This window comes from Mandrillus leucophaeus, unplaced genomic scaffold (assembly GCF_000951045.1).
Source record: "Mandrillus leucophaeus isolate KB7577 unplaced genomic scaffold, Mleu.le_1.0 Scaffold186, whole genome shotgun sequence".
In the NCBI taxonomy this organism is placed as follows: domain Eukaryota; kingdom Metazoa; phylum Chordata; class Mammalia; order Primates; family Cercopithecidae; genus Mandrillus; species Mandrillus leucophaeus.
In genome coordinates, this window is record NW_012101876.1 from 6339685 (window position 1) to 6352958 (window position 13274).

Consider the following 13274-nt stretch of genomic DNA (forward strand, 5'->3'; position numbering starts at 1 on the left):
AAAAAAAAAAAAAAAAAGATTCCGATGTTAGCACAATGCCTGTAATATTTCACTGTGGGTGTCCTGTCCTTTCTCTAATACCTTTGCAGCTCTGCAGAAGAAAACCTCATGTTCCCTTTACATTCGCTTCTGCTTTGATTTTCCTACTTAGGTTTACATTCGAAGCACAGACGTTGACCGTACTTTGATGAGTGCTATGACAAACCTGGCAGCCCTGTTTCCCCCAAAGGGTGTCAGCATCTGGAATCCTAACCTACTCTGGCAGCCCATTCCAGTGCACACAGTTCCTCTTTCTGAAGATCAGGTCAGTATACTGGGAAAACCAGGAGATTTCAGATGGACCTAGAATGAGGAAGGCAGGCTACTCAGTAGTTGTGGATTTGGGAGTCTGGATACTCCTTGAACTGTGCAGTTTTAATTCTTTCTTAAATAAAGATACAAAGGACAATTTAGGACATGGAAACCCCTAGCTAAGAGAGAGTAGGAACCAAATTTATCTTTGGATCTGTATGATCCACATTGTTTTGCCACTCTTGCAACTCTTGGCAATTTGCCGCCTCATCGTCACACACACACACACACACACAGAGAGAGAGAGAGAGAGAGAGAGAGAGAGAGAGAGATATTAGTCTTCCAGTGTTCTGCCTTTAATTTCCAGGCTTTTGGTACCCCACACAGGTTTCTCCTCTCTCCAGATTATCCAGAGATCTCTATGCTGCCAAACACTCCTCCGCTCATGAAAACCCACATTCCTAGGTAGAGAAAAAAGAAAGATTTGAGTACATAATTATTGCCCGACATTTTATATGTGTCATCATGTTACCTTTCATAACAACTCTGAATGGATAATATTCTTGTTCTCCTTTTATAGTAAGGGAAATAAGTGCTTGGAGAGGTTAAATAACAAACAAATTGGTCCAAAACCACACTGCTGGCAAGCATCACTCTGGGATTAAAACTAGGCCTATTTCATTCCAGAGCAATTTTCTTCCCTATAAAATCGTGATTCTTAGACTTAGCTGCATATTAGAATCACGTGGGTTTTTTTTTAAAAGTCCTGATGCCCAGGGCACTCTCCATAAGAAATCGGAATGTCTGAGGGTGGACCCAGGCATCAGTTTTTAAAAAATAATCTCCCTCGATGATTCCAGTGGGGAGCCAAGTTTGAGAACCAGCACTATAAACCAAGCTGCCTGAATGGGGCTGTTTTGAGAGAAACTCTCAAACGTATTTACACAGGGTGGGACCGACCAAGCACTCTTTAACCTTTTCAGAGGAATTGGTATTTTTAAAGTAGTAACAGATAAATCTAACTAATCTTCCAGGTGTGGAACTTAAGGCTATATGCAAGGAATAGTTTTGGACAAAGAATCCCTTCCTAATTTCCCTGCAGTCCCATCATAGGCATGACCATCTCAACTCTTTATGGCTGAAGCTTAGACTGACTGCTGGACCCAGACTTTTGCCCAGTGACCTCGGGGTAGGTTACTATCCTCTTTGCCCTGCCAGCACCCCTAGAAATTTGACTTAATTGCTGCATCTAGGGACTTAAGGATTTTTCCCAAATGCTGTGTAGAAAGTCACTGGAGGTAAATCTACTCCAACCATTTTTCTGCTGTTTCTTGAAAAGACAGGATGATTTATTTATATCTCTTTCCCTTCACAGAATCAGGAGGAAAGTATTATGATTACCAGTATTCTTAAGCATTTGTGAATATTTTATTCTGAAAAGAAAAATAATCACTTTTAGCAGCCTTTTCTGCAGAGATAAAGACTGGAGGTCGGGTGCGGTGGCTCATGCCTGTAATCCCAGCACTTTGGGAGGCCGAGGTGGGCAGATCAGCAGTTCGAGACCAGCCTGGCTAACATGGTGAAACCCTGTTTCTACTAAAAGTACAAATATTAGCTGGGCATGGTGGTGCACGCCTGTAATCCCAGCTACTTGGGAGGCTGAGGCAGGAGAATCACTTGAACCTGGGAGGCAGAGGTTGCAGTGAGCCGAGATTGCACCATTGCACTCCAGCTTAGGCAACAAGAACAAAATTCCATCTCAAAAATAAAAATAAAAATAAAAAGACTGGATAGCAGCACCAAAATTTAGCAAAATGTAGAACACAGCAGCTATTTAACCGTTAATCCCGAATGATAGTAATTAAATTACACAGAAAGAGAATGCAGGTGCCAGTAGAAGAAGAGGAAAGAAACAGGAAAAGTGAGGGAGAGAAAGAGGGAAGCAAGGAACATTATCTACCTATGGCTTCCATCTATCTGATTCACTAAGGTCAAAAAAATTATCTCATATCAACTAAGAAGTCTAATGAAACCAGTCAACACTAGCTTATTCCCAGCAATTAGCTGTGCCGAATACTGTAGAGAAATAGGAGGCCCAGTTTTTCTAACGTATAATTTGTCTGATGAAAGCAAATTAGCATGTGTGAAACGTGTAGAAGACATTATAAGATGGCGGGCAATAATTTCAAGTACAAACCACATATGCTGGGTGAAGTCAGAGAATGAGACATACGTGCAGTTACCACAGGGCAGTCATTCAGGTCTTCAAAAAAGAGTGAGAACTTGAACCAGAACTCAGAGGAGAGGGAGGAAGAAGAAGAAGGCAGCAGCACAAAAACATGACCGTGAGTAAATATGTAGAATCCCAGTTCTTCTGTGCCCAGAGTTCATATTTAGAAAGAGAATGAAAATAAAATTGATTATATTGGACACAGATTAGATAATCCAAATTTAATAGCCAGGAGGAATCTTGAGAAGAAGGGCTGGATTTGAAGTTGGAAAACCTACGTCTGAGAGCCAACAACCACTTCAGATATATGACCTTGAGTAACCTCCGTAAATCTCAGTTTCCTTTCTGTAAAATGAGAAAATAGCACCCACCTAACTTCTTCTTAGGGATTTATGAAAGTCAAGTTAGTTCAAAAATGGAAAATACACTGTAAACTGCAAAGTTCTGGACAGATGTCTCGGTGATTATTCTGTTTATTTTCAGCCTGACTCAATTTGTGGATAAAAAAAACTAACATCCAGAAAGTAATTAATTAAAATCAAGGCCTTTTAATGAACAGTCTTGTGCTTTTTCTCTCAACAATTTAATTTCTCCTGTGGAAAAATTTGAAAGCCATGCATGCAAATTTAGACTAAAGCAATGGACCTAAAAGAAACCTGTATACATTCTTCAGTATTATGCACATGTGATGAGTGGTACTTGTGGGCACTTGCCTGACAGTAGCTTGGAAGGAAAAGACACTGGAGCCCCAGAGAATAACTATGAAGCAATTTGGGAATTAAGAAATAAGGCCTGAAATGAGATGGTAAAAGATGTTAGAGGAAGAGAAGCAAGGTAAGACAAGGTGACACACAGAATCAGAAATGATGGACAGGAAGCAACTTTTAAAATAAATGTTTTCTGAGTAGCTACTAATATGCCAAGCCCTGTGCTGGGCATTGACATTGCAGCAGTGAACAAAACAGACATGATCCTCGCTCTCATCAAGTTTATATGTTATAGAAAATAGATGATAAAGAAGTAAATAAAATAATGTCCAATGGCGATGAGTTCCTGGAAAGAAATGAAATAGGTCAATATGATAGAGACTGGCACAGGATGGCTGGAAGAGGGGTAGAAGTCAACTGGGGAGGGTTCAAGGCAGGAAACAGTTTTATGCAGAGCTCCTAAGCCAGTGCCTTCTGGGACAGCAAGAAGGCCCACAGCATTGCTGGAGAGGAGTGACAAGGGACAGTAATAGGAAAAGAGGGCAGTGCAGTTCCTAGAGGAATTCATTTTAATATGATAGAGGCCGCGGAAGGATGGCTAGAAGAGGAGTAGAAGTCAGTTGGGGAGTGTTCAAGGCAGGGAACAGTTTTATGCAGAGATCCTAAGCCTGTGCCTTCAGGGACAGCAAGAAGGCCCTTGTAACATGTACAAGTTTAGCCTTGTACATGTTAAATTTGAGGAAAAAGAGAAACATCCAAATTAGTTATTTCTATCAAGGGCTAGAAATACAGGACTAGTCACAGATGGAAAGTAAGGGCAACAAAATAAACTTGGGAGCCACAAACCTGTGGGTTATAGTTAAAATTACAAAACGCTGTGAAATTTTAATTAATCTTAGGAAGATCACTTTGTCCTCACAACAGGTTTTTGAAGTATATTTTTCTAAGTATTTAATATGTTCTCTTATTTTAACAGTCTGCAAATTTGCAAAAACTGAAGTCAATGAGTGATTAATTGACTTACGATTTTTTCCAGAATCAAATTCGTTTCTCCATACGTACACGTGTTGGGGGGGGGGTGTGTGTGTGTGTGTACAGATGTGCACCTAGTGCAAGAAATGAAACGGATTGGGGAGGAAGCAAGATAACAGTTGTTCACATGGAAAATCAAGAACTGTAAATATTTACCAACAGCACAGTTATATCACGGCAAGTTTATGAAAGAAAAAAAAAGAATTTTCATTTCTGAATACATATCCTACTATTTCAAGACCTGTAGATCATTTGATTCTTTCTCCCCAATTTTGGAATTTCCACTCGGCTCAAAACACATTTGAATATTTTATTAAGGTTGCTTTGGACCTAATGAGGCTTAAAATATTGCTGCAGCATATTTAGCAAAGTTCTTCTGACTCATAATGGTTTTATGATTTTTCTCTTATCCTCAGTTGCTATACCTGCCTTTCAGGAACTGCCCTCGTTTTCAAGAACTTGGGAGTGAGACTTTGACATCAGAGGAATTCCAGAAGAGGCTGCACCCTTATAAGGTTAAAAGCTAGTTTTGTTTAGTGGTGTACTTGAGTGTGAGGGCCAAGACACAAGATGAAGCTTTGGCTTCTTAAAAAGATGGGACAAATACATCTGTCAGTGGCTGGTTATAGCAATGGGTTAGAATATTTAATGAGGGGGGTCATCACTCCTGCTTCCCTTCCCTGTACGGGGGTCACAAGCGGATAGACAGGCCAGTCCTTTTGAATCCTTTACTCATGGCCTTAGGAGGAACCAGGTGTGAGTAAATGGCTGAATGAGAATACAAGTCTAAAATTACCTTCCTTATTCAGGCTGAGGGGCTGGGATTATTGTCTTCATATACAAAGGATAGTCCTTTTTTGTTTCTATGTTTCTATTTTGCAAAATACTCATTTTCGGCACAATACAAAAGGTAGATATAATGCTGTGTACTTTTTAAAATAATCTTTTGAATGAGTAATACTTCATGCTGTCCAAAAATTAGAAAATCTAAAAAGGAATACAGTGGAAGTCTCCATAACCCCACAGGTAACCACTAGCATTATTTCCTAGTAGTCTTTTATGTATTAATTTTATGCAGTCTTTTATGTATTTTATGTAGTCTTTTATGTAATATTTCATACAGTCTTCCAACTTCCTTATGCATATACAAACATAAAAATATATTCTGATAGTTTCTCCTCTTGTTAAATGAAAATGGTATACTATTCACGGGGCTGGGCACCTTGGTTTGGTTTTTTTTTTTTTTCCATTTAACGAAATATATTGGAAATATTTCTATATCTGTATGTAAATAGTTTCCTCCTTTTCTTTCTTTTCCTTTTTTTAACAAATGTGTAATATTTCTATTTATGCCATAATTTATTTAACCAGCCCCTATTGATATGGGTCATTTTTCAATCTTGCATTTTTACAAACAGCATGTATAAATATCTTGTGCATCTAAATAGTTTCACAAGAATACCTGTGGGATAATATCCTAGAAGTAGACCTTCTGGGTTAATTTGAGATATTATTTGTTTGCCCTCCAAAGAGGTTTTACTACTTTCTACTTCTATCGGCACTGCATGCAAGTGCTCATTTCTCCACAACTTTGCCAACAGTATGTAAACCACTCTGGGGATATTTGCCAATCTGGTAAGTGGAAAATAATATCACTAGAAGCATCCATCCCCTCTAAAATTAGGAATAAGACAAGGAAGCTCACTATTATACCTACTGTACAACATCGTGCTGTAGTACTTTTTTTGTGTGATGAGTGAGTTTGGGCATCTTCATCTAGTTAAATGCCATGTTTTGGTTTGTTTTCTGGGGTTGTATTTCTTTTTTAACTTTTATTTTAAGTTCAGGGGTACAAGAGCAGGTTTGTTACACAGGTAAATGTGTGTCATGGGGGTTTGTTGCTACAGATTATTTCATCACGCAGGTATAAAGCCCAGTACCCATTGGTTATTTTTCCTGACCCTTTCCCTCCTCCCACCCTTCACTCTCCGAGAGGCCCCAGTGTGTGTTGTTCCCCTCTGTGTGTCCGTGTGTTCTCATCAGTTAAATGCCGTTTGTATTTCCTTTTATATCAATATCAATATCCCTTGACTATTTTTCTTTTGGATGATTGATTTTCCTTTTACTATAAGTTTTTAGAAACTTTTTTCTATGTATTTTAACATTTCTGTCTGTAATATTTTGTGTGTGAAAAAAACACACTCAACGTGCTTTTTCCTGTTTTTCTCGCTTGACAACATCAATCAACACAGACAGAAGACTTCTGTGACCAAATACGGGGGATCTCTCCCCACGAACAGGCCGCCTGTTCTGTAGTGGACACCAGCTGTTGGCCTCCAATTCAGTTCTGACACCATCTATCAGGAGATAGCATCAGATCCTACAGGTTGAGGGATCAGGCCCCAAAACTGGCCGCCCCCAACCTGCCACCTCAGACGTAGATGAAAGTCCAGCCCTCCAAACTTCTGACAGACTGGCTTTAAGTTGGGGTTCCCAAGACTTCCTCTTTGGGTTCGATCAGTTTGCAGGGGCAGCTCACAGAACTCAGGGAAACACAGTTACCAGTTATTACAAAGGATATTACAAAAGATATAAGGAAAAGGTCAAGGAGCTTGCCTGCCTTCTTCAGGACCACCACATTCCAGGAACCTCTATGTGTTCAGCTGTCTGAAGGCTCTCTGAACCCTGTCCTTTTGGGCTCTTTATGGAGATTTCATTGCATAGGCATGATTGTTTAAGCCATAGGCTGTTGGCTGTCAACTTAAATTTTAACTCCCTCCCCTCCCCAGAGGTTCTGAAGTAGAGCTAAAAGTACCAATGCTCTAATCCTAGCCTTGGCTTTCAGGTGACCAGCCCCCATCCTAAAGCTGGCCAGGGACTGCCAGCCATCAATCAATCATTAGCATGCAAAAAGACATATTTTGGAGACTCCAAGGATTTTAGGAGTTCTATGGCAGAAAATGGAGATGAAGACCAAATATAAGGCCGGGCACAGTGGCTCACGCCTATAATCCCAACAATTTGGAAGGCCAAGGTGGTTGGATCACCTGAGGTCAGGAGTTCGAGACCAGCCTGGCCAACTTAGTGAAACCCCATCTCTACTAAAAATACAAAAAATTAGCCAGGCATGGTGGCAGGCGCCTGTAATCCCAGCTACTCGGGAGGCTGAGGCAAGAGAATCACTTGAACCCAGGAGGTGGAGGTTTCAGTGAGCCGAGATGGTGCCACTGCATTCCAGCCTGGGCAATAAGAGTGAAACTCCATCTCAAAAAAAGAAAAAAGATCAAATATATATTTCACAATATCACACATAATGAATGGCATTTTTTAAAAAAAAGGTTGTCTATTAACTGCTTACCGTGTTCTTGTCATGTAGGTTCTGCATCGATGTATTCTTACATGGCTTCTATATTTTGAGTCATGTTTGGAAAAGCTTTCTCCACTCCTAGGTTATAAAGGAAGTCTGCAATGCTTTCTTCTAATTGCACTGTAGCTTCATTTCTCATTTATATATTGAATTCATTTATAGTTCATACTGGTGAGGAGGTATGAAGTATGTATCCTGTTTAAGTTTTTTCCTGGAAGATTATCTAATTGCCCCATCATTATTTATTGAAAAGTTCATTTTTTCCCCACTTATTTAAGCTATTATATATTAAAATTCCCATATGTGTGGGGCCTATTTATGTAATTTTTATTCTGTTTAATTTTTTATTAGCCAAAACTTGGGTTTTAATTATTAAGACTTTATAATATGCTTTAATATCTAAAGGGCTAGTCATCCCTCATTGCTTTTTCTGAGTTTCCATGGTTATGTTTTAATTTTCTTTGTGAACTTTAGAGTCAGCTTCTCTAGTTCCAAAATTATTTTTTAATTTTTAGTATTTTCATTAGGATCATATTACATTTATTTAACTTAGGGAGAATTTCCAACTTTTCACTGTCAAATCTTCCTTTCTAAGAATATGGTACATGTTTCCACTTGTTTTATCTTAAAGACTATTTTAGGGTTTTCTCCATATATGTCTTTACATTTTTTGTTACGTTTGTTTCAGGTTTACAATATCTCCAGTTTTCAAAAATGTGTACCTCTGATTTCTTCCTTTTGCCTATTTGCACTGGCCACTACTTACAGTATACTGTTATGGGCAGTGTTGGTAGTGGTTATGCTTGTCTTATTTCTGATTTTAGAGGAGTTTTCCTAACAAGCATACAGGCTTTTAAACTAAAATAGACATATTTTTATCAAATTAAGGAAGTATCCACCTTTCATATTTTCTTGAGTGTATTTTTTAAATCAATATTAGTTGTTTAATCTCCTGAATGATTGTTTTAACATTTTTAAATATAATCAAATTATTTTTCTCCTTGGATTAATTACAATGATTGATTACATTCCTAGATTTACCAGTGTTGAACAGACTTTACATTTCTCAAATCAAACCCATTTCCTTTTATGTGACATTGAATTACTTCCTATTATTTTATTTACACCTTTTGCATTGATATCGCATTGAACTAATAGTTTTATTTTGGGGGCAACCTGTGTCAGTATCCGTGTTACACTTAATTCATAAGAAGTTTTTGAAAGTTTTCTTTCATCTTCTATGCTCCAGAACAGTTAAAATAGCATTAGAATAATTTACTCTTGAAAAGCTTGGTAGAATTCCTCTATGATAGTCATCTGGCCCTGGAGCTTTTATGTTTGAGAAAATGGCAGTAGGAGCTCTTTAACAATAATTTCTATGTATTTTATGAAAATCTGTTGGGGTTAATATTGGCAAATTGTAGTTCCCTAGAAATTTCATCCATCAGACAGACTATCTTCCAAAAGGCTTCCCAGAAATGGCTGCCAATTTCAGCAATCAGATAGCTGAACATTGGGTCTCATTATTGTGACAATTCAAGAAACATTCAGAACCTAGTGAAAGATTTGCATTCCATCCAAGTTTTACATGTACAGCCAAAGACCAAGTCCTATTTCTGTTGCATTTTCCTGGATGCTTTGGCCTGAAATATGCTTTCTTTTCTCACCTGGGACATATTTACACATGAGTTATACTTTACTCACTTCTAAAAATAATCTGAGGCAGTGCACTTCAATCCAATTCCAGCACACACCAGGAACATGTGACAGAGAGCCAGCATCTATCTACATTTTAAATGTAGTAAGAAGAAATAATCAATTCGTGTTTGTAAAATTCTTTGGAATGGCATTATCGTAACCAATATTACTGGTGCATTTTTCTGTGAAGAACAGTGGTTCTCAACAGAGGCACATTTGCCTCACAAGGAACATTTGGCAATGTCTGGAGACATTCTGGGTTACACAAGTGGGAGATCAGGAATGCTACTGGCACCTAGTGGGCAGAGGCCAGGATACTCCGAAACATCCTGTAATGCACAGGACAGCTCTCTACGACAAAGAATTGTCCAGCCCAAAATATCAATAGTGCTGAAGCTGAGAAACCTGTATAGGAATTTTTCTTTCTCTGTTTGTGTTTCAGGATTTTATAGCTACCTTGGGAAAACTTTCAGGATTCCATGACAAGGACCTTTTTGGAATTTGGAGTAAAATCTACGACCCTTTATATTGTGAGGTAAAAGAAAAAAAAATAACAGGTTAACTTGCAATCTGATTTTATGATTTATGCTTATTTTGAAATAGATGAATATATTTTCTTTTACTTCTTTATGAATGTATTACTCATACTTCTTTCGACGTTGAAACATAATTCACAACTTCCTTAGATTAACTTGAAAATGCTAACTTCTCTTTTCTCTCTATTATTATTTATGTTTTCGCCCTTTGGAAAATTACAAGCAAAACAGCTTTTCTTCTATGAGTTTCCACTTTAGTTTTTTCCCTGTTTGGATTCAGTAGGAGCTTATTCATTTTGCAGCCACTCAAAAATGCTGAGTTCCTGTCCTGGGTCTTAATGAAAAAACAATGTTGTTATAAAGAAAGAGGGGAAAATTACCTGATTTCCAAATGTAGAAATAAACAAGCAAAACACAAGCCAGGCTATTTATCTATGCTTACCAGGAAAGAACCTCTTTCTTGCTTTGCGATGCACTTGAAATATCCTTTGTGGCCAGATAAATTATGATTGTTTTTCAAGGTTACACGGTGTTTCTCACTCACCATGCTCCACCTTCTGGTACTCTCTATTCTTGTTTTCCCAACTAGTTCACTAAATACGGGGCAAGATTCTGACCACCCACCTAATTCATATTGATTTCTAACTTTGAGGTCATCATGACAGTCTAGGGTCAGCAATTACTTCCGCAGTCCTATCTTAATAACAGATGACACAGTTTGCCTCCATCCACCCTAGAGTTAATTGACCCAATCACATGCTACTTTCCCAGTATTTTCACTTTATCATCACCATCTATTTCAGTGAAAATTCATTAGCCTTGTAAAAGACTCTTCAGTGAAAGCAGGAGCCCCCATTTTCGTTCCAGTCTTGATTTTTTTTTTCTTCCTATGACAGTTTGATCTGAGCTATTCCAAAATGTGGTCATGTTACGTGATATCTTTTCCAAATCTCTCTCACTTATTTCCTCTGTAGGTCACTCCACTTTGGTCTCCTCTTTCACGAACTCACTTTCTCTCTCTCTTAATCCTGCATTTGAAACTGGGGGACTCCTAATCAACTCTTCCTAACGGGTAATAAATATTGGCACAAGGTATCTACCTGCCCTGCTTGTACTTATTCGTTCATTTTAACGGATATTTACCAAGTGTCTACTGTGTGCAAGGTGCAGGCTTTCCTCAAGAGTCAGTGAACTACAGCCAGGTGTGGTGGCTCCTGCCTGTAATCCCAGCACTTCTGGGAGGCTGAGATGGGAGGATCATTTGAGGCCAGAAGTTCAAGATGAGCCTGGGCAGCATAACAAGGCACTACCTCTACAAAACACTTTTAAAAATTAGCCACGTGTGGCCAGGTGCAATGGTTCATGCCTGTAATCCCAGCACTTTGGGAGGCTGAGGTGGGTGGATTGCCTGAGCTCAGGAGTTTGAGACCAGCCTGGTCAACATGGCGAAACCTCATCTCTACTAAAAATACAAAAATTATCCAGGTATGGTGGCGCATGCCTGTAATCCTCAGCTACTCAGGAGGCTGAGGCAAGAGAATCGCTTGAACACAGGAGGTGGAGGTTGCAGCGAGGTGAAATCGTGCCACTGCGCTCCAGGCTAGGTGACAGAGCAAGACTCTGTCTCAAAAAAAAAAAAAAAGGCACCACATGTGATGGCATGCACCTATAGTCCCAACTGCTCAGGAGGCTGAGGTGGGAGGATTGCTTGAGCCCTGGAGTTTGAGGTTACAGTGAGCTGTGATGGTCACTGCATTCCAGCTTTGGTGACAGAGCAAGACCCTGTCTCTGAAAAAAAAAAAAGTCAGCAAACTAGACCTTGACAGGGGTAGGGGAGAATATATTACTGAAGGCTCCAGAAATATATTGCCTTTCCTAACTGGCCCCTCAGGTAGCCCATTCAGCTTTTAATGAAATATCATTTAACTCTATCAGGTTCATAGAAAGATTTCTAACCCTTTCATAAAGGAATGAGGTATTATTTCCCTACTGCACCCTTACTCTACAAAATATGAGCCACCCACTGATCCAGAGTTAAACCAAAACCTATGGGCTGGGTAGGAATGGACAAATTCATTTATATAAGCTTCTCTTCTGAAAGTCAATACCACTACTTATCACAATATGAAGTTCTCTTAGAAAGAAATGGCAGGACAAGCAAGTCTGGCCCTACTAGTTCTTGTGGGGTGAAAAAGGATAAAATAAGTCAACAAAGAGGACAGTCATACAAATACACATACATTTTTCTTCCTTTTTCTTTGCTACAGAGTGTTCACAATTTCACTTTACCTTCCTGGGCCACTGAGGACGCCATGACCAAACTGAGAGAATTGTCAGAATTGTCCCTCCTGTCCCTCTATGGAATTCACAAGCAGAAAGAGAAATCTAGGCTCCAAGGGGGTAAGTATTAAAAAATGAGAGGAGCATATTGGATTTGTGGTTGAATGATCTGGGTCTGAGTCCTAGTCCCTCCACTAATCAATTGTGTGATCTCAGACAATTCACTTAATCACTCTTACACCAGTTTCCATTCTGCAAAATGGGGATATTAATGATTCCTACTTCATAGACAGTGAGTATTAAGATGAATGTATGTATTTAAAGGGCTTAGAACAAACAGTACCTGGTACATAATACACTGTCAATCAATGTCATATGTTAGTGTAATCATAACTATTACTCACTCAGGCCCTTAGTTTTCTATCTGGAAAATGAAAGCCAAAGCTAAATGATCCTTTCCATCCCTTCCAGATCAAGAATCAAGGATCTTTGTCTGAGTCCCATGAAAATCAGTTGTGTCTTGTGGCCTATATGATGAATTTTTCAAGTGGGAGGTATGACAAAAGTGGCCTGTTTTCCTGAAACCCTGAGTGGTAGTCATTCTGAAAGCTGATAAAATATATTTTTCAGGCAAATTGTTATATTTTTCAGACTAATTATGCACTATTAAAATACGTTGCAACTGACAAGTTTATAACACAGCTTGAAATTTTTCATTGACATTGAAAGCTATTGAGAATTATTTATCAGTGATGCCTCTTCTTGGTTAGAACTGGCTCTTTGTAGCACAGGACACCCTGCCATATGAAGGCAGACCCAGGCAAGAGGATGCTGGATTCTTGTAATCAGGATAAGTGGATGGAAGAAAAAAGTCAGGACCAGCAAAGACAAGGACAGATGTTGGGGCCTATGAGAGAAATTGGATGGGCAGGCCAAGATACCAAATGGGGTGTCAGACTCAGATGTGGTTATCATAGGTATTAAAACTAGGGATAAAGAAGAAGAGAAAGTCCATCATGTCAGGTTGACATAATGAGGAAAGTCCAAGCCACAGGAGATGGTCCAAGTCAGATTGGCACATATATTTGAGGCATTTTGAGATTAATAAAATCGCATCATGACTCCAGCCATTG

General features: G+C 39.0%; 1 protein-coding gene across 1 annotated transcript in view; it reads left to right on the plus strand.

Moving 5' to 3' along the window:
* The window catches only part of ACPP (acid phosphatase, prostate), a 57868-nt gene that overhangs the window by 21878 nt on the left and 22716 nt on the right, over positions 1–13274 (plus strand). The window contains 4 exon segments of the mRNA XM_011977982.1: positions 90–304; positions 4677–4775; positions 9768–9860; positions 12129–12261. Of these exon segments, the coding sequence (XP_011833372.1) occupies positions 90–304; positions 4677–4775; positions 9768–9860; positions 12129–12261 (540 nt within the window).